Consider the following 25,528-nt stretch of genomic DNA (forward strand, 5'->3'; position numbering starts at 1 on the left):
AAATTCAAAGTGAATTAAGTTGAATGCTTAAATTTTACTCTTGTCTGCATTTACATCATTTTTATTCATTTGATCATCATTTCCAAAATGTAAAAATCGCCCTGGGCGAGATTTCTTCGGCGCCCAGCCTCCCAGGGTGCTGGTAGTGCAGAAAAAATTGGCACCACTCTTGTGTTTGCCTACAGCGCCCCAACGTATAACGTAAGTATCGATACCTAATTAATAATAATACTACTTCTTAACGCGAGCGAAGCCGTGGGCTAAAGCTAGTATTTTATAAGTTCAAAGTTACATAGGTCAGGTCGGAGGACAAATAAAACAATAGCTCCTAAGTCCTAACCCTTGAAGTTATTTAAATCATATATGTTAAACAGTATCTAAATTAACTTTTATAAAGCGAAACACAATAAAAAAAGTTTTACAACACAAAAGTACGAACACAAACCGGTTACTGGAATACAATAAACAGTTAATTTATTAGCAATAAACAAGCATATTTTTCATTGTTTTGTTAGGACTGAATAAAGGGTTGTTTATCATTCACTCGGTCATGATTCGATGTGAATTGTTACTTTTCAATTTACGAATAAAATTCAATTGTTGAAACAATGCCTTTTTAATGAAACGCCTTGTTCTGTTGCTGGCTTTCGGCCGAACCCAATTTAATGAAAGTAGTTTATGACAAAAATCTAATTAATAATTAATTAATTTTCAGAGAGTCAAGTATATTGACTGGTATTGAGTACAATAGTATTTAGACAAGAATTGCTCGTTTAAAGATATAAGATGAGATATCCTATTGTGATTACTGATGGGTGATGAGTGATGACTGATGAATGATGATATTGTGATTATCAGGTGAAAAAAGGCGATATTAGGTACTAACATGAAATATCGGATGCAATTTTTGTTTTTTTAGACGTGTCTATTTCGTTTACATTATAGTTTAATAATATAAACTTACCTTCTCTACTTTCTTAACTAGGTATAATCAAAAATTAATACAACGACAATATTTTAACAACAGCAGCTTCTAACACCTAATCCATGTTCCATACATGATACAGTGTGTCTGTCTGTTACGTCTTCACGCCAAAACCGCTGAACCGATTTTGTTAAAATTTGGTTTTTGACAAATTTTGAGTCCCGGAAAAGGACATAAGATACTATTTATCCCGGTAAAAGTACAGTTCTCGCGTGAAAAACGAATTTTGGAGCAACGGAGTTGTGGTCGTCGTCGTCGACGACAATATTTCTACTAGAGCAGTTTACAGCTAACGGTTTCATAAAAAATTTCAGAAGTCTAGCTGAAGCGGTTTTTGAGATACAGCCTGGAGTCTGGACACAGACAGACAGACAGACAACGAAGTTTCAGTAATAGGGTTCCGTTTTTACCTTTCGAGTACGTAACCCTAAAAACGTCCGTTTTTAATGCGAGCGCTAGTCGCTAACATGTTCATAACAAGCACTGGAATATTCAAGAGGCGAATGATTAGTTAGCATAACGCGAGGAGACAAGTGACTGGCGCAAACGGATCCCGTCCAAACCCAATTATGTCGCTATGAATGAAGTTATCTATTTATAATGTAACGTGGATTAAACGAGCAAGTTCACTGATATGACCGGATTTCGATTTCCGACGTTGCTCGGGTGAGGCCGAAAATCTACATAGTAATATTGTACTTAGTCTGAATATAATACAATACATATGCGTCCGCGACAACGAACGGTTTGACCGCGCCGCGAGAATATAAGCAACGATTTCCTTAACCGATTCAGTGCGGATGACACGGGAGCCGTGTCATACGCGTTTTTAACGTGTGGCGTATGACACGGGAGCCGTGTCATTTGAAAACGATTGTATCTCCCTCAAATTACACTTTAGAAGGTTCTACTCTGAACAAAATCATCTTAATTTTCCACGTAGAACAAGCCTATAGGCTTCACCTCTGAATATTCTGTGAATTGAAAAAAAGTAGGGGCCGTCAACCTTTTTTAAAAGGTGCATTCATTGCGGATTATACGGCAGCCGCGTCTTATGGGTTTTTTACGTGTGGCGTATGACACGTGAGCCGTGTCATTTAAAAAGCGATTGTATCTCCCTCAAATTACACTTTAGAAAGTTCTGTTCCGAACAAAACCATCTAAATTTTCTACGTAAAACAAGCTTATAGGCTTCCTCTCTGAATATTCTGTGAATTGAAAATAGTAGGTGCTGTCTCCTTTTTTAGCCCACCGTACATTATCCAAAATTTCTGATCACTAAAATTCGGACGCCCGCCGGAACGTACTCTGTTCATACATTTTGTTGTGGACCCCGCATACTATCAGAATTCTGACGTGTCAAAATGTATGAGCGTCCGACTTTTTCTGATAATAAATTCGGATAACGTGCGGTCGGGCTTTTAAATAGTAAACTTTTAAGAAAATAAAGAAGTAATATTGGGAGTCTTCATGGTTCCCATCATCAGATCACCACTTTTGTGAACATGGTACCAACTCGGAACCGGATCAATCGGAACAAATACCCTATACAACAAAAGAAAAATTTTGAAAATCCGTTCACAAACAGCGGAGTAATCGTTGAACACACATAAAAAAATATCCAGAGCCAAACGTATAACCTCCTCTTTTTGGAAGTCGGATAAAAAATATTAACTACGAACTTCTTTAAATTTATCTACGAACGTATAATTTACTTTGGAAACCGAGATCTATTATATATAGGTAGGTACTCATTTTTCTAACTTTGAAACCTACAAAAGGTTAGCAACATCTGAATAAAAAAATCGCTTGCCTGCCATTTTCAGGTTTACACTTAGTGAAACTACTCGAAATCAACTTAAAACAACGTAGCCTTTCGTCAACAACAATAGTTTGGGTTAATACAAGCGTAAAAACCAAAAAAAACCATAAAGCTTTTTGAACGTGGCGGATGACACGGTAGCCGTGTCATCTACTCCTATGGCGTATGACACGGCTCACATGTCACGGGAAAATTGTATGCGGACACGACTGAAAGTCTTCAAAAAGGTTGAATCGGTTAAAGAGCGGCGCGGTTGCGCCGCGCTGCTATTTAGATGCATTTGCTTGTCATCTCGCGGTGTAGCCCCGCTTATTCGCGCTATCGGGCGGACGCAAAGAAATCTAGCCTCATATCAGAATTCGTGCTCCTCCAGATAGAATAACAAATAACCACAAGCCCATTGTGGTATTGAAAACTTTTATCAGATAAAATTGAATGTGTGCGGATCGCGCGGTTCTTCACACGTCAGTCGTAAAAGAAAATGTTTCAGCATCGCTCGAGCCAAGGACATAGGAGCAATAAAAATGTACAAAAAATAAACATCGCACAACAGAAATGTTAATGACCTATGACTAATACGCCGGTAATGTATGTATAATATCGACATTCGTACAAACAACGGAGGCAGGCCGTGTACGTCGGCACGAGCTAACATTACATAACTCTTTGATTGTGTTTGTAAAAAGTTGGGGATTCCCTCCACTACATGCACACTCGTATGCACGCGTCGGTGTGCGTGTAACCTTGTCTTCCTTTACATATTAAATGCCGACGGGCTATCCCTTTGCGTATCTACAAAAAAAGGCCGAGCCATAACCGTATTGTTACGAGAAAAAGGGAATATGAATGAGGTCGAATTGAATATTACTATTATTACATTATTCCAATAAAAGAACTGGCTGCGGGCGACTTTTTACTCGTCCGAGTGCTGAACAACGGCGACAAAGTTTATTGTGTATTTTAAATCAACTGTCTCAACAATGGACAATCTGCAACAATTACACGCTGTTTCCAATTTCACGTCGGCATTTTTATTTTTTACTACAATTAACCTTTTTATGGTAAAATGATGAGTAACTACACTCCATCTCACTGGCCACGTTTCAATCATTTAAAGCTTTCCTTTCGTTAGTTTTGGAAATCCTACTCTACTATCTTCCTTGGGGTTTAGGAGATTCTTTAAATTAAGATAATATAGTTACTTCTGTAAGTGACTTGAATAATCTAGTCATCCAATTATGTGGTCAACTTGAACTAGAACAGGTGGTTGAGGCACAGGCAGCTGAACTAATAGTACTTGACAGCTGACAGGTGCCAGCACGCCGGATTAATTTGATTGACGAATTTGCTTTAACTGCGCGGCTTCTAATGTTGACCACTTCATACAAAGACGGCAACCATAATTAGGAGCAATTTAGAGTTAATTGATTCATGATATGACGTTTAAATGCAAAAAGTTAAGGATATCCTCTCAGGAAACTTAGAGGTAACATTGATCCCAACGTATAAATTGCGTTGTTTGTGTTGCTGATAAATTCTGTCAAACCAGTCGGTTATTTTGTCTAGTCCTACGAATAATAAAAACTAAGCAAAACGTAACTCCCAATACCTAATTTAACCGTTTTTAATTTGGTACTTTTTCTATTGGCATTGGTATCTAATTTGGCACACTAAAATATGACACTAGCTAGGTACGAAACACTAATATTGAATTAATTTAGGAAATAAAGCCGTTGACAATAATTGTCACTTGTATAAAAACACATAATTGTGTACCGAATACATGCATAAAGTATGCATGTATTCGGTACACATTTTGTAGACTCGCGGACAAAATCTTTGACACAGTTACTCTTCCTTAGTTTTTATTATTCGTAGGTCTAGTCAAAAACGAAGTCTTCTATGAGGAAAATCTTCGTCACAAACTATCTTAATGTCATTTTCGTAATTTCGTAAGACTCTTGTCGGAGGAAAAATAACTAAAAAGGGCTTCTAAAGTTTGGGCTAGAAATGGAAATCGAGAGAAGACCTTCACCACTATTATTTCAAGTATCCGCGGTATCTGCGACACGAAAATACTTAACATAAATTTTAGTATCGCCAAAAACAATCTACGCAAGTACTTTAAAAGTATACTTTTCGCGCATGACGTCACATTGACGTGCACTCGCCGTAGGTAATGTATACAGTATATTTAATTATAAACGACTATTTATAGTGTTCATTACTACGTAATGCTGGTGGGTTATTTCGGTCCGTCACGAGGGCCGCCAATGTCAAGCTCGCGGTGACCAGCTAGTTGTGCAACAGGTGTCATATTATGGGCATACCAAGACGAATTGAGTGTAGTAGACCATAATGACGCTAGCTTAAAAGGAGTATATAATGTGCCTCGTCAAAAATATAATACACTTTTCCTGCATGTTGTATAACTAAGCGGGTTGTCATACTTTTGTGCAAAAAGTGCAGTTCAAAAACTCACCTTTCTCACTTTAGAACTGTTAATTGTTTGGCGGTTATAAAATTGTTATCGTCAACCAAAAATAAATTCACATTAAAATCCTCCCTTCAACGAAACAAATACTACTACATTTATGCGCTGAGATCACATTGGAAGCGACACTGGAGTAGATTCTCAAACGAGACTTAGGACATAGCATAGTAAAAGGAGGGGAAGTAAGTTATCTTCATACAAAGGCACCGCGCGCGGCTTGTATGTGTGCGCTATAGTATCAATGCGTCGCCACGTACGGCACACAACAAAATCTCGGCGGTACCCACGAAGCTAAACTGGCCGAGATTTTGTGTGCCGTACGTGGCGACGCATTGATACTATGGCGCACACATGCAAACCGCGCGCGGTGCCTTTGTATGAAGATAACTTACTTCCCCTCCTTTTACTCTACTTAGGACTTACCTACTTTTGTTACTTTAGTAAGCATATTGTGGCTTATCAACCAATTTAATAATTTCATTTAAAAAAAAAAATTCAAAAATGAGACCTTCGTCGAATGCCAAGATGTAAACCACCACTAAACCAGATAGGCGTTTGATTAATACAAAGGAGCTACAGCGGGAGAAGTCAATGATACTGGCGCCCGCTCTATAATGTAAATTAGCACTTAAAAACACTACTACCAAACCAGTCACAAACACAACACAACAACTAGCATTAAATGTGTCAGAAGAATGGGGATCGCAACAAACATTTCTATCAATACATCATTCGTAAGCAATCACCATTTCCCTTCCTCGCCGAATATAAAATCGCAAAACCCAAAGTCATAAAACACGTAATCAAATCATCAAATCCCGAGATCGATAGCAAGCAACAAGTGTAAACAAACGGATAACAAGTGTTACTGACCTAATAAAAGCGACCCCTTTCCCACCCAAGACGGCTCAATAAAGAACTCCCTTTAGGTACATACTATCTGCGTATATAAGAGCGGTCGTGACCTTTAATATAGATGTACTTCACAAAGACACCCGCCTCGCCATGTACCTCCAGCGCGGATTAAAAAATTCACCCTCCCTGGATGCGGCATGTTACTCCTTCAAAGTTTGTAGCTTCATTTTTTTCCATTTTCTTAGAATTGTTGTTTAAATTAGGAGGAACCTAGTTAATGGAATCAGGCGTTACTTTGCGGAAATCCATAGTTTAAATTTAGTTTGTTATTATTTTTAGCAATATTCCGCGAAAACATTCGTTTTCGCGGAATATTGCTAAAAATAATAACAAACTAAATTTAGGAGGAACCTGGCAAAATCTGATTTTGTCCTGAATCTTCCTTCTAAATGCTGCGATTATAAAACATAAAAATGAATTTTTCCATTACTTCTGGAATCTAAAAATTTCTTTCGTAAGTAAATAATAAATATTGAACTAGTTTCAACTCTCACGAATGAATACACACTACAGTATACTAAGTACAATGTCAATATACTTAGTATAGATAAGTACCTAGACTAGTAATTGTGGTTGTTCTGGTGTACAATGGAGATGGCGGCCCAACTAGTGGAAAGACAAAGATTTTGTTAGGATAAGTGTGACTTTAAAAATATGATGGTTATTAACGCCACAGACTAATACAATAAAGACACAGTAAAATGTTTTATGAACATGTCAATTGATAGTGCATTGCTAAGGCACTTGAAAAATGAACATTCTTATGATTCAACTCCTTGAATCCAAGCATTGAATTCAATGGACTGGGAGATCATTTAAAAATGTAGCATTATCACGAAGCATACACACATGACACAACAAACTGTCGTATAACGGCACATTCATTTCGTGCATCCGTGTACCCGAGGGCAAGTTAGGTACAGGTTTGCATAAATATACCTGTTTGTATACAGATACGTATACTATACCAGGATAATGGGCTTGACCTACACAGGTTTCCCTTGTTTATTAATCCATCGTTTTGATTCCAACGGAGGACGGGCGAAGGGGGCCAGCAATTACATGACGTAACGCCGGTTAACGACCCCATAACATATTGTATGAATGAATGCAGGCCGCGTGACGTATGACGTTTTTGTTCACCGATAAGTCGTGATGTAAGAATCGCCGCTCTTCCGATGCGCGCTTCCGTTTTACAACTTTCGAGCTTTGTCTATGCAAATCTAAGTTTGCTTGCATATTTTTGCTTAAGCACAATGAAATGTCACTTAATTTCATACGGTATAACTTGAAAGCCACTGAAAATTTGATGCGACAAACTAACAAAATTCGTTAACCACATAATGAGTCTAATCATGCATAAGCTCGAAACAAGCCAATCATAACTTTAAATTAGCACACAGCAAACTTTCGAGTACGTAGCGTTAAGAGGTCATTCGGGCGGTCAAGCCGCATTACGAACACAACAATGACACGAATCACCGAGACGACATTGATTTTACGAAATCCACATCACGGAGAACGAGCGGTCTCCGGCGGGCCATTCATCTCGTTTTCATGTACACCGCTATTGGGATACGAAAGTGAGAGCGAAATTTACTCGGGCCGCAGCCCGCACTACGCACCACGTCCCGCCCTAAATACGACTAGAATAGAATATCGATCAACGAACGCTCTAATTGACAATAATTAAGCCTCTCTCGAGCAATTAGTTGCGGTTGCACTGAAATTAATAATCCGACGCGTCATCAGATATTTAATGTAGACTACACAGTACACACCCCCTTTTATTCAAACATGTCTCGGAGGCAACTGAAGCTTTCTGAGCAATTCCAATCCCTCATTGCAATACTAAATGATTTTGGTTAAAACGTGAAAGATTTGGATCCCAAATCTCAAATCACGCCATAAGTTAGGAAATTTTGGTGGCAGCAGTGGTTACCAACAAAAGCACCAATAGCATGCTCATGGTGTGGAACTCTAACTAGAAGAGAACAACAAGACATCTCATATAACGCACCTGCGTGCTGAAGGATTAAGAAACATGTGCAATGCGTATGAAGGTGGTAGATAGAAAAAGAGCATACCCTATATCCACGTCAAACGGCTAAATCTAAATATAGCGGGCGCCGATATCAGCGGTTCGCCCTTGAACCAGTCGCACGGAAACATTTTATTATTATTACCGAGCTGTCGGCGAGCACGAGTGTATCGGGGTCGACGACCCCGCAACCACGTGTCTCCTTATCGACAACTATCTAACACGATTGCGGGTAAACAACGCGAGATAAATGACTAATTCCACGACACTTGTTTATTGGAGTCATTCATAAATAATCGGCGTGACGTCACCGACTTTTGAACGAATTACTATAACGCGGTGGCGTTAACGCATCGCCTACGTTTTGATATTTATACATTTATCTCGTTTACATACAACGATACAGCGTCGCGATAAGTTATGTTTTATATAATGAAACAGTCAGTGTCTAGTTTCAAGCTGGATTCATCCAACGATCACTCAATATTTTAAACTTTATCAGTGTAAAGATGTTCTTATCTGAAACCCTACAAAAACTTATTTAAGCTAGCATATTAAGTGACATGACACATCTGCAATGCAGTTCTTTGCAATCTTCTAACTTCGACATCATTCCCTCCAAAACCCGGTTTACCTACAACTCAACAGAGACGAAAACACCTTCAGTATACGCCTAAAACTAACAATCTTTTTCTTTCGACTTACGCTACAATCTCTCGAAAAACGCTTTCAACCATCCCCCAAGAAAAAACACAACAAACAAAAGCAGTCTCAAACGGACCGAGATCCTTTTGTGCATGGAATTCATTTGGGCTAATTGTGCGGAGCCGGCAGAGGCCGTGGGAAGCGGGACAGTTACGTAACCGGTATACGTTCGGCCCACAGGTACATCCTTACAAATGCGTACCGACCTTGAATGTGAACTCTTCAAGTGTAAACAGGCACGTGCTCAGCGCATTGTTTTATGGCGTACGCGTTGCCAACTGCACCGAGAGCTAGACCTTTTATTTGTAGGTCTAGTAAGTCGGCCATTGTATTGTTGGTAGTCGCAATGTGGGCCATTCTCGATTTCTGGTGTTTCTAAAAGGAACATTTATGAATGTTTCTAACGAGCTTGCCACACAGAGTCTACTCACTAAGCAGATAAATTAAGACGCATGCACTTAAGGCATGCACTCAGAAAGGATTTCTTTAAAAAACATCTAATAGGAAAAGAAAGGAAGTTCAATTTCCCACCAGCATAGCTAGCACGGGGTTTCCCAGTCGATTCTTCGGAAGAAAGTAATTGCAGTTTCTTTCCCATGTCTACATATCTTTTTCCAGAGCATGGCACCACCCATCGACTTGAGTTTCAGTGGACAAAGACAAGAAACTCTTTCCATAGCAACCATTAAAGCAACGGCAACAAACGTCAATTATTTTTTTTGACGTTTAGTTTCTTGGTTCTTTTTTTTATTATGGCACTTCAGCTATAAAACCATGGCCCAGTGTCGAGTAAATGGCGGCAAATTAAAAAAATCGACGTGTAGCAACCCTGTCTATAGCCGGAATTATAGTTTTGATCTACGAAATACGAATAATAAAAACTAAGGAACTTTATTATTCGTAGTTTGTAGATCAAAACTATAATTCCGGCTATAGACAGGGTTGCTGTACATCGATTTTTTGAATTTGCCGCAATTTACTCGACACTGGCCATGGTTTTATAGCCAAGTGCCATAATAAAAATAAAAACAGAATCAAGAAACTAAATGTCATGCTTGACATATAATCTATATCAAAAGCGAAAGATATCGAGATACGAAAGAAACTTTTACTCCAATGTTTTTTCCGGTAAAACTGTCAAAATTTAGTTTCTTTCGTTTGTCTACGTGCTTGTGCTAGCTATGCAGATTACGATTTGCAAAGAAAAGAAGTGTTAACCAAACCACGAATAGTAAGCCGACTGCATAGTATCAGTTTTCTTACATGTGAAGAAGTTACCTACAACTTGAATGCCATTGAATTTGTTACAATGTTGCCACCAGGCGCTCTGTTTCGGTAAAAGTAGAAAGTAGTTAACATAAAGTGTAAATATAAAAACAAAGCAAAATTCTGTCAAGAAGTCACCTTGTGGAGTTCTTGAGTATACGACTCATCCTTGAGTATCACAGCAATGATTTTTAGATATATAAAACGCTGCCCGAATAACAAGTTCCAACTGAATAAAATACATAAAAACGCCACAAATCAGTCGTACAAATTACATGCTAAACATTTCATCACAACTTGGAAGTCACTGGGGTTTCCAAGTTTACATGTTTTATTTGTAACTACATAATTTTTAAATATTTGACTGGGTACGCAAAGGCGGCAAAGGCAATCCATGAATTTAGATCCAACTCAAAGTTGTTTTACCAAAGAAGTCATAAACATCATGATGGATCTCTAGAGAACTTTTCTTTAGAGATTCTATCCAGAATTTCTCCCGAGTGTCTGATAAAACAAAATCCTTCACATATTTTTTGGAGTTTCAGCCACAAAAGCTTAATGTTTTAATCTAGCGTTTGTGTACTGGACAATTTAACGCCACTCCGCACTCCCGCCACACACTAAGCTCGGTTGTGGGTGGCACGGTCATTAGATACACTCTAACAGGCGCTTCATAATGACTATGGCGCCAAAACGCGTCATTAGATTCGTCAGCTTCTGTACCAAGTATCCTAATAAAGCTTCTGCACTTTACTACCCTTCATATTTTTTATTTTTCTTAAGATGGTCTCTTTTCTGTGATTCTTTAAGCAGAAGCGAAAACACACAACTGGTTTTGATTGACCTATCCATTGTGTACTTCAATACTAACAACAATTCCATTTTAAATTAATTACCAATGACTAAAGGGAAATTAGCTCAGTACGTTGAGTATAGGTCGCACTGAAACGCTTCTTAAAACTCCCCTTTGACAATCTGTGGTGCCACAGACACACCTCGAGTCCCACTTCAGTCACTCGACTTAATCAAACGCGCCAACAAAATTCAACCCAACCGTTTGAACAGATAAAAGCCCAATCCTATTCAGATTCCAGAGCACGTGTCAGACGTCGCTCCATTCAGCGTGATGCCTTCAAACACGCCGACACAGCGTGTGTGTACTGTGTAGTGAACAGACAGTGTACATAATGTTCGTGGAACTGCAACGACACAGGCGCCCCGCGCCGCCGCTGCCTTTACCCCGTTTCGTAATTGAGACACGCACAAATTCTCCGCCTAGAAGCGAGTAATATTTGCCTACACATCAAACTTTCACTATCGTCCGCTTTCGTTTTTATATCCGCTAACGGCGAGCCAGATTTGTTTTTTCCTTGTACCCCCCGTATTTTTTTCTTTTTAGCATAGCCTACATACACGGCGATGACGTGGCACTGTGAATTTTTGTTCGCTTTGTGTTTTTTTCGCAGCCTCCACTTTTAATTTAAACATCAAACGTTCACGGGCTTCATACAAAGAAGGAAAAATTATGCTACCATGATGCACACGCGTAATTATCAGTTTCCTGTTTGTTATTGCCAAAACTAAATTATGCTGACATGCATTTTATTTTTAAATTCATGATTTAATAACCTTACTCGAATACAAAAAATGCTAAGTTCCTACAAAATATGCACTAAATGTTAAGAACATTTGATAATATTTAGTTGTTTTTACTTGTCTGTGTTGTTATCCTTGCACTTTTTTGCAGAGTGATATTGTCTGAAAACTCAATCTATCAACTGTTTTTACCCCAATATTAATTTTTAAGTCAGTTCAGATAGCCCAACAATATTTTAATGCCTTTCCATAATATATGTACACACAACTTGTTCTAGATGTATCTAGTCCATTTTATTTGAATCTTTGTCGGTCGGTAAAATAATCGCGCTGCAAAAAGTCGTAATGCGCGCTAGCTCTTAATTGCTTAGTAGTTGGTAAAGACGTTAAGAAACGTTTTTGGCGAAAGTCAAAGGCACGTAGAAACTCGGGTCCCACGCCGAACCGCCGCAAGTACAGATTGCGTGGGAGGCGTGTGGACGGACAAAAACATTAAAAAAGAAAGCAAAACTAATTTATAATGCTAGGATTATGAGGTAATCAATTAATCAATTATTTTAACATTTTTATTATTATTTACAAATACAATTTATTATATATAATAAAATTCTCGTGTCACAACGTTAGGCCGCGTACTCCTCCGAAACGGCTTTACTGATTTTAACCAAATTTTATATGCATATTCAGTGGGTCTGGGAATCGGCTACTGGGTACTTTTTATATTGATAAGTGCATTTGTTGAATAAATAATAGTAAATTGTTACAACTCGAAACTGACGGCGACCATTGTTTGTGCGACGGGATAGCGATGGACGTTGCCATGGTGACATACTTATTTAGTCACTTCAATAAAATAATATGGGCGAAATACTTTATATGGCAAAGAAACGTTTGCCGGGACAGCTAGTATTATATATAATATACAATTTCAGATTAAGACAAATCCCCACACTAGGCATAGCCTGTCCTTGTGGGGCAACATCTTTCCACGTTTCTAAATTTGTAGAGGGGCATAGCATACCTAACGTGACCATTTTTTTTTCTCAGAGCGGGATATCTGCGGACCCCTCTTCCCCCACTTAAATTAATTTTTATTTTATCATTAATTATTATGAAAGTAAAGAGGTTAATACATATAATTGAGTATTTTGTGAATAAAAAAATAAAGTGCTTATCTGTTATACAGCATGACTGGTGAGACATGACCGATACTTAAGGAGAGTATTCAGTACTCGATTTTCCTTTCTTCGGACACCCTGATTTTTCAAAGCTTCCCATATTTAACATATATTCATGTTTTATGGAATCAAATGCCTTGTTAACGTCAATAAAAGCCAAGTAATATATTTTGTTATACTCATTATTCTTCTGTACAACTTGTCTTATTGTGTGTATTATGATCTAGTGTAGAGAAGTCTCTTCTAAAACCGGCCTGTTCTTTCAGTTGGTTCTCGTGTTGCTTATTCTGTTTAGAACTTCGGAAAATATTTTGTACAAGTTAGGTATTAAACTCACTAGTCTATAATTGTTTATTTGATCCTTGTCTCCTTTCTTGTGCAGCAGTACAATAGTGGATTTTGACCAATGTTCTGGTATCTCCTCCTTTTCTAAGATTTCGAAGTTTGTAGTGAATTTGATTATTGATTCCAAACACCCTTTTATTATTTCATTCGATATTTGGTCGTCTACTGGTGCTTTACAGTTCTTTTGTGACATAATTGCTTTTTGAACCTCGCTTTCTAATAGGGCTGGAGTTTTTTCTTCTTCCGTTACAATTTCTTGACAATCGGCCATTTTACTTGTATCTTTATAATATAGATCTCTGTAAAACTGTTTTGCTATTTCTGTGATATGATTTCTAATAGTTGTCTTTTTCTTTTCTTTATAATTCTTATATTTGGTATCCATATTGTATTTTCTTTTAGTTGTTTAAGAGCTTTCTTTAAGAGCATTTCTCAAAAAAAGTGTACTTTCTATCTAAATCTTTGTCCCACATTTTAAAATATGTTTTTCTATAAATAAAACAGACCATTACCCGTTTCTATTAAATTGTATACGTAGTAAGTTAAATAAATTCAGTAAAAAACATTTACGAATTAGAATTATATTAATAAATTATTAACTATAAAAATATTTTAAAAATCGGTCTAATCTAGTCGTATGAAAAGTGAAGTGTCCCAATTTCATACCTTCCCAAACAATTGATTGTATTTGTAACGCCATGCGGAAATTTTTGAAACAACTTATGTATTTAGGGCTGCAAGACCGTAAATCATTTAAAAATAATATTTGGTCGTATTAAACCAAATTTATTTAATAAACAATGTTTTTATTGTATGGCGGAAAAAGTTCCTCTTTGAAATTCCTTTTTTGTGACCATATTTTTTTAAATTTTGGAGTCTATTTTGGTATAAATATGTTTTAGTATAGTGGCAAAATTGTTAAGCTCGATATCCATCTTATTTTCGTTTTGATATTTCTATTAGCGTAATGGTCCAAAAAAATTCCAGTCTTTGTTACCCAAGAAACACCGGTAAGCTCTAATATTATTATTATTTCGGCTTAAGATCCATTAAAGCTCCCAATTTTGATTTCGTAAGTCAAATCATAAACGAGTAATAGTTTTAGTTGTACACGTATACAAGTTGAAAAGTTTATTTAACATTATTAGTTACTTCCTTTTTTGTTACTTTTGAGTGGTAACGTATATAAGGAAAAGAAGGTAACAAAATAGGAAATTGTAAGGCAGAGTGTTGACTATGTGATTTTTATTATAAATAGAGATCGTCCAATGGTCGAAATTCGACCTTAGTTTCAAGGACAATAGAACTACTACCTATATTTTGTGAAAAATATTGACTTTATCATTTTTTTTTTTCAACTCTTATCTCTGGAACTTTGCTGATCTCAGACTGGCCGTGTGAGCATTGTCTAATAGTATCTTAGATTCAATAAAAAAAACTATAATCCATTTTCAATTTGTCAACTTGTTGTCAACAGACTTCAACCATAAATAAAAGAGTATAATTCGTATGTATAAGCTTGTCACTCAAAAATCTGAAATTTCTCATGTGTGTGTGTGTTGTAGTGTTTTATTTGTTAAAAAAATGTATGATAAAGGCATAATTTCAAAATAATATTAGTTCGATGCACACCTTCACCATATAAACTATATACTGTGCAAAATTTCATGCACCTACGTTTCCCCATTTTTCGTAAAAAGGGTTACAAAGTTTTTAGTTCACGTATTAATATTGTGATAATTATGAAAATTACATGAGTCGTAGCCAAGCTTTTAAAGATTCTATTATTTGCTCATCTTGTTTTGGCATATAATTTTAAGTAACATTGATAATTTTTATTATTATGTAATAAGATTAGACAAACAATATTTTGTTTCAGATACTGATTTTATAACCAAAGGATCGTAAAAAATCAGAGAAATGATACTCTTAAATATAACAGATTTTTTTATTTGTACTACTGTGTAGACTAGGTTTAAGAAATCCTATTTTGTTACCAGAATTATATTTTGGTTACTGTCCCATAAAAGCGGGCGCATATTTCTTTGATTTTTTAAATATTTTATTAGGATATTATTATGTTTTTGTGATGAAGACAAAAAAAAATACTTCGTTTTTGCATTATATATGCATAAAAAATTTATACAAGATAAAATAGACTCAATATTGTAAAGATGAGAAAGAGTTGTGGCCGAATAGTAACGTAAAGGAAACGTTACCGCCTATATTTTAAGATTTTACTGTTAAAAAAGGACAGATATTTTAAAAACAAATTAAATTTTGTTTTATTAACCCATTTAATCAAATAAAATTTTTTAATAACACAATTCAACATTGAATTTACGTAATCTAGTAAAGGTAACAAAATAGGAAATTTTCTGCACCTCGGGTTTGTTTTAATAGATTTTACTATTTGTTAACATTTTATATCTGAAAACAACCCCTATTCCAAATTTTGTAGACATTTACCCATATCTTAAAAAAATCGGTAATATTTAAACATTTTTATTTTATCATATTTTCTAAAAAATGGTACAAATTTTTTGAGAAACGCTCTTAATCCTCCTGTTTTTTTTATGATATTGATTTATCTTTCTCCTGTTTTCTTTAGTGTGTTTCCTAATCTCAGACGTTATTTGTTTACTTATTTCTGCTAGATCTTTCTTATTTCCTTTTTAGTATTTAAGTAGTGTTTTCCTCTGCTAGATCAATTGTTTTGCTTCCATACCTATTTTATAATTTTTTCTTGCTGTGCAGCTTACCTTTTTTATTATTACAATCAATCTTTCTATCAATACAGTGTGTAACAAAAATAAGTGATAATACTTTAGGGTGTGTATGTGTTCCTTGTAGAGAGTTCACTGTGAAAGTAGCAGCTCATGACATTAAAGGCTCGGACACCGGTGTCGGGACACATTGTATAGGCTTATCTCCTGTTTTATTTGTAAAAAAATGTAGGTATGATAAAAGCATAATTTCAAGACAATATTAGCTTGTTGCACTCCTTCACCATATAAACTTTAACTGTGCAAAATTTCATTCACCTATGTTTCCGCAGTTTTTGTTAAAATGGATCCAACGTTTTTCGCTCTCGTAATTAAGTTTTATCATTTGTGCAAAAAATAAACATTTCAAGTGTAAATTTATCCGGTATTTTAACAAAGGAGCCATAAATAAAAAGAAGAAGAGAAGAAGAAATCTGGTAACTGATGTTACATATTTCATCTTACATGAAGAAACAAATTATCCAGTAGGGTGTGTCACGTTGTATGGGCGATTTTTTTTTCTTTACGTAATAGGAATCAAAAGTTTTCTTGGACTTATATCGTTATGTATATGTTATAAAAGTTATATATTCCTTTTATTTTTGGCTCGCTCAAGTGTCTTGAAATATCAAAAAAATGAATTTTTGTCCTATTTTTTTTTAAGTCGGTTAAAGTGATAAATATTATTTTTTATCAGTTATAAATATATGTTTATAGAATAAAGAAAGTAAAAAATATAATTTTAATCCATTAAATTATAGAAAAGTAGTTTAAACATAAGGCAAAATTACAGCTGGCTGCGTTCAACAAATCCAATTTAGTCGATTTCCGCCAAATAGAAAATAATAGCTTCCGTAACTGCCTTCGGAGATTCTGATGAATAAGTTGCATGCCCCAGATAAATTAAACCTAGTTTTTGTACCATTGTTATATGCTCTTCTATTCGTATGCGACGGTATATCTTTTCATAACTCTATAGTAATTTAGTTTGCCCACTCGTTTCTATCTTAGGTTTTAAAGTGATTTTAATTGTTTTATCAAATTAAACGAAACAAATTACTAATTCCTATCTATTATTTAGCTCACAAATTACAATTGAACCACTCAGATAACTGAAAAATACCGCTTAGTCGAAACTGTAGGAGTCGAATGAGGTCAAATAAAAACAGGGCGTAGGTATGTAAGTATAAAATATAAAGAAACAGTCATATACTTAACGTCTAAAATATTTTTAGACATTGTTTACATTGTTAATAATATTAAAAAAGTCCGTTGTTTTTATTTTTCTAATTGCAAATAGTAAAAAAAATTCTTAAGGGTCATTCCATCGTTTCGGGCGTTACATTTGTTCAACTAAAGTTACAATTTTAATGCATTTTGAAATGATATTTTAGCAATTAAAATGTCTTATTCTCTACGTTTTTAGTTGTTTTATCTTAATTGTAAAATTTGTAGAGTTTAGCATAAGAATTAACAACTTTATAAGTCAAAAAGTGTGCGTTTTGGGCGTTACATGATTCTGCCTCTATGATTTGACGACTGTTACATTTATATGAAATTCAGCGAATTTTCTTAGGGAAACTTTACTAAAAATTACAAGCCTACAAAGGTATAATATTTACTATCCAGCTACCACATTATCACTGTTACAAATAAGGTTTTACTATTCTTTTATACATTTTTACTTTGTTTCGGGTGTTACCATGGTTTTGTTTCGGGCGTTACGAGTACAAAAATTAAACACTTTATATGAACAAAATCGGTGTTTTATTAGTTAAGGTACTATAACATAAACAGAGAATAAATAAACATAAATTTAATAAATTCTCTTTTAACATAAATTAGCGGTTTCTTTAAAAAATCTACCCACAAACATAACTACAACAAATTCTTCTTAAATACAGCTTCTTCAATACAAATACAACTATTACTAAACAAAAATAAATCAATTAATCTTCTTTCAAATTAATTTAAAACTTTTTTTTGTTTTTTTTCAAAAACATCGACCTCACTTGGAAACTCGTAATATGTATCACAGACAGACAGACATCACAGACAGACAGACATCACAGACAGACAGACATCACAGACAGACAGACATCACAGACAGACAGACATCACAGACAGACAGACATCACAGACAGACATACATCACAGACAGACATACATCACAGACAGACAGACATCACAGACAGACAGACATCACAGACAGACAAACATCACAGACGGACATACATCACAGACGGACAGACATCACAGACAGACAGACATTACAGACAGACAGACATCACAGACAGACATACATCACAGATAGACATACATACATACAGACATCACAGACATCACAGACAGACGGGCAGACATCGAAGTCTCAGTAATAAGGTCTCGTTTTTACCTTTTATGTACGGAACCCTTAAAAAAGTTTCATGATTAAAAACTGTAACACCCGAAACGTTTCGGGTGTTACAGTTTTTAATCATGAAAAAAAGCTATAAAATTTGTCTCTTGTTGAATGATTAGTTAGTATTTTAAATCATTACCACCAAAACCTTACTTTTACTAAATATTATTAAACTAATCAATCTGTAAGTTAATTTTTAAATAAAAATTACCTGATTTTGCGTTTCGGGCGTTACAGAACCAACGCAACAAGAAAACACACCTTTAACGTGAAATCATTAACTTTTTCAAGACTGTAACTTATTCCGCCAATAATACGAATAATATTCTTCAATCACAACGTGGCAAAACGGCTGTCATATTGACAGTTCTTTGTTTTTTAATATCCAATAGTCAAAGGCATAATAAGCCTGTTCACTTTGTTGTAGATTTTGAAGACTGATTTAACTTAAAATTACAGGTTTTTTCCTAGTTTTTTGTCGCATATTAAAATTTGGAATGTTTTCTTTCTAAATTCATGAGATTAAATGTAAAAAGAACATATTACTTTTTTTACCCCTGGTATCGTTTGTCATGGAATGACCGTTAATTGAATGTCTGATTTTGTGCTTTTTTCGAAATTTCAAGGTCTTTGAGCGAGCCAAAAACGTAAACTTAAGTAGAAAAAATAAATGCAGTTCTTATTTTTATGGACAAATACAACTTTTGAAAACTATTACATGTAAAAAATCTAAAGTTGTAAAAAATGACACACCCTATTATCCAGGAATACTCAAACTGGCCATTTGAGACCAATTAAGATTTGTAATAATATGACATATTATTATCATTTTTTTACAAAAATTCACCATGGTAAAGTATGAATGACAAGATTTCCTAGAGAAACTTGAAAAAAATTGTGTTTTAAGTGCAAAAACACCTAATGCAGCTATCCCCAACCCGCGGCCCGGACTTTAACATTTTTCACACATCACATTTTGGCCCGCGTGATGTTAAATCATTTTAAAATTCACGCTCACCAGCAAAATAATGTAAAGATGTTGTTAAAGTTAAGTTGTGAATTTTTTTCCACTTTTAAATAGTTAATTTTGAAGAAAGTAATTTTTAATCCTAAAAATTTTTTGTTGCAGCCCGCGACACCAACATCAAAACATGTTTGTGGCCCATGGGAAAAAAAGGTTGGGGCCACTGACCTAATGTATCAGAAATTTTATGCAACTTTCAATTACACTATTCTAACATATTATGGCAAGTAACACTACCTGTAACACTATCTGTAAACTTTCTTATTTGGGAAGAGTACTGGTGTACAGTGCCGTAAATGTGGTGCCACCGATGCCCAGGCACAGGGCGTAGACTCTGGGGGGCGCAAGAATGGCCAGACCAGACAGATTATTTTTCGAATTGCTCCCGATAAGTTCCCGCTGGGCCCCAGAGATGTTTCCCAATGTAATAAAAAAATATTCCCAGCTGAACATATAACCTCCTCCCTTTTGGAAGTCGGTTAAAAAACAAAGGTGCTACGGTATAGAACTCGCACAGGGCGCAAAAAAGGCTATTTACGGCACTGCTTGTGTAAAAATAAGTTATACTTGTATATTTGCATATATCGTAGTTGCGCCTGCCAAATCCTGTGTTTTTAGAACGTATAATTCTCAGGGGTAAACAACAAACTATTTTATTTAATGATGGTTGGACTTATCAATAAATAAAAAATGCAGTATGGTCACAAATCTTATTATGTATGACTAACCTAACTATGAACCTTTAATTTATTGATAAATCCATCAATCATTAAATAAAAGTTTATCGTTTACCCCTGAAAATGTTACTAAAAAACACATAGAGGATTTGGCAGGCGAAACAACAATATGTAATAAAATAAATTATTAGCTATTTACAAGAATGTATCTTTATATTATGTAGAGTTCAAAAGAGCAGACTAATATCAAAACAGTGTTGTTTAGTAGTCATAATATTATGTGCTCAGATACCTCTTTATTACTAATCTTTTCAAAATTATGTGCCTCGTACACTTAGAATAATTATGTGGTACCTAATCATCCCATTCGTGTCTCACAAACATAATTCACAAAAATTCCTAACTAAATATTTTGAACTATGACAGACCAAAATATTTAATGTTATGATCTTATATTCATATCATCATCATGTACATGGGCACGCAATTATTCTAACCTAACCTAAAATCTGGTTACAAAAACATTGAATGTTGTGGAATAGATTCCTTAGGTAGTCCTACATATATTTATCTGGTATAAACTATGTATAATAAATATATTTTCAACCTGTGTGTAAAGCAGACTCATAATGAATTCTTTAGAAATATGAAGCGGAAATGTCCTGCGCTCAGTCTTCTAAGATTTTTCAACATCAACAGAATAATCAAGTTTATTTATGTATGAAAATCATGGAGCCACAAAGCTATTGAGCAAGAGTTTATTGTTGACATATTGGATATTATATCATATTATACATTATCATCTAATACAAGGGTTGACAACACTTACCGCTGAATTTCTATAGGGACCGCCTTGAGGATAAGACATAGGTCGAGGAGGCGGCCATCCAGGGGCCGGACCGTAGCCCGCAGGGGGCTGGTCGTAGCTATTTGGATATCGGTGCGGAGGAGCACCACTAGATTGCAGCAAAGAATTCAGAGTTGGTGTCGGGCCGGGGGCCTGCGACACCGCCTGGCCCGGGAAGAACCGCTGCTGCGGCGGGGGCCGCGGTTTGCCGGGAAAACCGGGCCGCGCCGAATAGTACGGGTCCGCGCCATCCGGGTAGCGGTAGGACCCGTATTGATCCGGTCCCGGGCGCTCTCCGCTCCGATCTAGGCCAGGTGACTCGCCAGCGTCACGCGGCTGGCCGGAATCGGCCGACATCGGCGGTTTACTCTTTGTGTTCACTACGCCGTCGGGCGGAACGCGCCCGACGGTCTTGTCGGTGCCATTTTGTAACAGAGCGTTCCGAGATTCACTGAGCTGTTCCGATGGATTCTGATCTACACTTGATTCACTTCGCTGAGACTCTGCCTGTGTCGCAGCCATGTTCGGCTGACACTAGGTCAACTAATCGACCGGCTCACTTACGTTACATCGAAAACGGGCGTCGGATTGCAAAACCACGACGCGAGCACTTCCATCACTAGATAGCAAAATAACTTTGCACTTTTAGTAACGCAAAATGACGAAAAATCGTTCACCGACGCACACACATCGATCACATATCTACTCCATTCGGATAAACGAGGTTATGGAAAAGGTTACATATCTAGCGGACGCTTTTGTCATGTTCAAATAGAACATTTAATTTCACTAGCACATTTATATCACTATAACGTATAAACACTCATACTAAAACTCATTTCCGAATAAATATTTGGTCTAATATTTGAAAACAGAACAATAGAATCACGAAACTTCCAAAATATGAGCGTCCGCCATTAGCAGGGACGAAACTCTACTTCGCTTGACGACGCTTTTGACTATATTCACTTCGGTGACAGAAAATAAGCGTATGTGCACATCACGGTAAATAAAATTATATATAAATTTTAGTTTTAATTTTTGGCTTATCATTTATGTATAATAATAGTATTAACTTAGCACCTTTATCAATATTAACCAAAAATTATCTATGCATGTTTATGTTCCCGTACATCGACGACCACGTATTCCAAACAGTGGTGGCAACCTAAGCATCTTCAACGTAGGTACCGAAAGCCGATTCTCACTTCTCAGTTCCGCTGGGCGCCAATATTTTTACGCCGATAGCCTTTTTACTTTTATTTACAACAAATTTATTTAATCATACACAAATAATCACTTTTCTATCTAGTGACTATTAACTACTAACTTGTATAAAAACTTGTGCTATGGTTTGGCATTTTTTCTTTCAAAAATAATTTTCTTTTAAAACGTAATGTTTCATTTGATGCGGCAAATTTTAAGTCACTGAATAAATGATAATAAGAAAACTGCAGTGCTTATTGAGATTTGAGATAGATTTAATTTTTAAAAATTATTTGTAAGCATTTTTTTAGTTTAGAGAGACACCGCCATCTAGTTTCATAAAACTTAAAACTATATGACGTGACTAGATGTGACAGCTGTGAATCTCGTGTCGTAATGTTGGTTGCCCTTGGCTAAATGTTGCCATACTAAGATTTTTCTTTTTTTTTTTCAAATTTAACACGTCTTGACTTACACGTCGACGTAGAACGATCTTGTGTTGACTTGAAAGATGCTTGAAAGTTGAAAGTGTCGCTAAAGGTTAAAATTAATACGGATGGGGCAAATCTACTGTCATTTGTATATGATGTAGATCTTATAAACCTATTACGGCCGTTCCCAATATTTGATCTATCTCTGGTTTTGCCCTACTAGAGATAGGAATAGCTCACATTACGGCTGTTCCCAATATTTGATTTATCTCTGGTTTTGCCCTACTAGAGATAGGAATAGCTCACAATTGACATAAAATATATGTCTCTAATGTCTAATGTGAGCTATTCCTATCTCTAGTAGGGCAAAACCAGAGATAGATCAAATATTGGGAACGGCCGTTAGACATTAGAGACATATACAGGGTTACCTCGTGAGTCGACCTAGATCATTTAAGAGGCTATAGTTAAGATAATTTCTGACTGATTTGACTACAGAACACCCTATCCTAAATCCAATGGTTTTCGAGATAATCTAATTTTAAGTATTTTTCATAAACCGTCCATTTTTTGCCTTTTGTTGTATCTCCTTTTTTTAATCTGAGGCTCTGGTATGTTTATTTATACGTTTTATTTTAGAAGATGAATTGCTCTATCCATAACAATAAAAAAAAAATACAATTTCAGAATAAAATGAGTCGTAAAAGATGGAGAAAAGTGAAATATCAAACAAAAATAAAACCTAAGATGTGTCTTTCTTTAAACGATACTTAAAAAAATGTAAGTCTGTTTGCAGATAAGCTTAAAAACATCTCCATTTTGTCAGCTATCCAAAAATAACATAATGGTATAACAAATTACCACAATGCTCACTATTGGGCCTCAAAGGCAGACGGAAATCCAAAAAAAGAAAAGAGCAAAGGGATCCCAGAGGCGATTTAGTTTGAATATGTGGATGTGTATAGTTTGTAACCATTTAATTGGCCCATATTTTCTACCCGAAAATTTAAATGGAGAAACATATGAAAACTTTTTGACTGAAGAATTACCACAACTATTGCAGGACTTACCGGTGGAATTCACCCAAAATATGTGGTTTCAACACGACGGTTGTCCTGCACATTACCGAAGATCAGTCCGACAATTGCTAGATACGACGTATCCCAATAAGTGGATTGGGAGAGATGGAGCTACACCATGGCCAGCCAGAAGTCCCGACTTAACCCCCATGGACTATTACGTATGGGGACACATGAAGACTTTGGTGTATGACGACCCCAATCCCATAACGAGTGTAGAAGTTTTACGCCAAAAGATTATTGATGCAGCCGATAAAATGCGAACTACACTAACAACTGGAGTAGTTAAAAGTGCTTTGAGAAAAAGAATGAGAATTTGTGTCCGAAACAGAGGCGGATATGTAGAAAATGAACTGTAAAAACAAAATTTAATAAATATTTAGGTACTGTTTACATTTTTTTGTTTAATTTTTAGAACTAACTAATAATTTTATTTCAATGCCCGGGGAAGGCTATCATCTGAGTTTTTTGTAATAAAAACTGCTATTACCCTATAATACGAGGGCTGCTATTTATGTATCCGGAATTAAAAAAGAAACAAACATATATCATTTAATATGGTTTTATTGCTTTTCAAAATATTCGCCGCGATGATCGACACACTTTTGCATACGCTGGAACCAATTTTCATAGCACTTTTTCCATTCTGATTGAGGTATCTCCAAAACGTGCATTTTGAACGCATCAACAGCCTCTTCGCGGCTCGAAAAACGTTGACCACGTAATTTGTTCTTCGCGTATGGAAATAAAAAGAAATCGTTAGGTGCCAAATCAGGGCTGTACGGCGGATGACCAGTCAATTCGATCTTTTGACCCTCCAAAAACTGAGTTGTTTCAGCTGAGGTGTGACAGCTAGCATTGTCGTGATGTAATATGATTCTGCGTTGTCGGTTGTCCTTTCTTATTTCTTCAAAGACTTCTGGTAAACAAATGGTCGTATACCATTCAGAATTAACCGTTTTACGATTCTCTAATGGCACTGTAATGGCGACCATTTGGTTCAAAGTACTTTTTGCACGAGTAACTTTTGTTGGTTTCGGCTCATCTTGGAACACCCACACCGTTGACTGTTGTTTAGTTTCGGGGTCATATGCCAAGTCCAAGATTCATCACCTGTGTAGATATTATAAACGGCTTTTGACGTACCACGGTTGTATTTTTTTATCATTTTTTTGCACCAATCGACACGAGCCCGTTTTTGATCGATTGTCAAGTTGTGCGGAATCCAACGCGAACATATTTTTTTTACAGCCAAATGTTCGTGTAATATCTTATGTATGCTCGTCATACTTATGCCTAAGGACGCCTCTATCTCGCGATATGTAACATGACGATCACGCATTATTAGTTCCCGCACAGCATCTATATTTTGTGGGACAACAGCTGTTTTTGGGCGACCTTCTTTATTTTCATCCGTGAGCATAGACCGCCCACGATTAAACTCACTGTACCAGTGATAAACAGTGGTTTTTGATGGTGCTTCATCTCCAAAAGTTGCGGTGAGTTGAATAAAGCACTGTTGTTGATTTAGCCCACGCCGAAAATCGTAGTAAATCATTGCACGAAAATGTTCACGCGTTAAATCATGGCAAATGAAGACACGCAATTTTCAAAATGACGCCACAATGGAAAAATAATTGACAGTCACATGAAACAAAATGTATTCTTCAACCAAAGAGTTCTATTTTCAAATGTTGTAATTACTTTTTAAATATTGTTCTTGTAAGTGGCCAGTTCCGGATACATAAATA

The 25,528-nt window shown here is 35.9% G+C and overlaps 1 protein-coding gene across 6 annotated transcripts in view; it reads right to left on the reverse strand.

Moving 5' to 3' along the window:
• Positions 1–22,207, reverse strand: part of LOC121736137 (trithorax group protein osa) — a 132,128-nt gene extending 109,921 nt beyond the window's left edge. For all 6 annotated transcript variants that reach the window (XM_042127210.1, XM_042127209.1, XM_042127208.1 and 3 more), the window contains exon 1: positions 21,044–22,207. In XM_042127210.1, coding sequence (XP_041983144.1) covers positions 21,044–21,583 — 540 coding nt within the window. In that variant the 5' untranslated portion in view covers positions 21,584–22,207. The remainder of the gene's footprint in view (positions 1–21,043) is intronic.
• Between the last annotated feature and the right edge of the window lie 3,321 nt (positions 22,208–25,528).

The sequence above is a fragment of the Aricia agestis genome, chromosome 18 (assembly GCF_905147365.1).
Source record: "Aricia agestis chromosome 18, ilAriAges1.1, whole genome shotgun sequence".
In the NCBI taxonomy this organism is placed as follows: domain Eukaryota; kingdom Metazoa; phylum Arthropoda; class Insecta; order Lepidoptera; family Lycaenidae; genus Aricia; species Aricia agestis.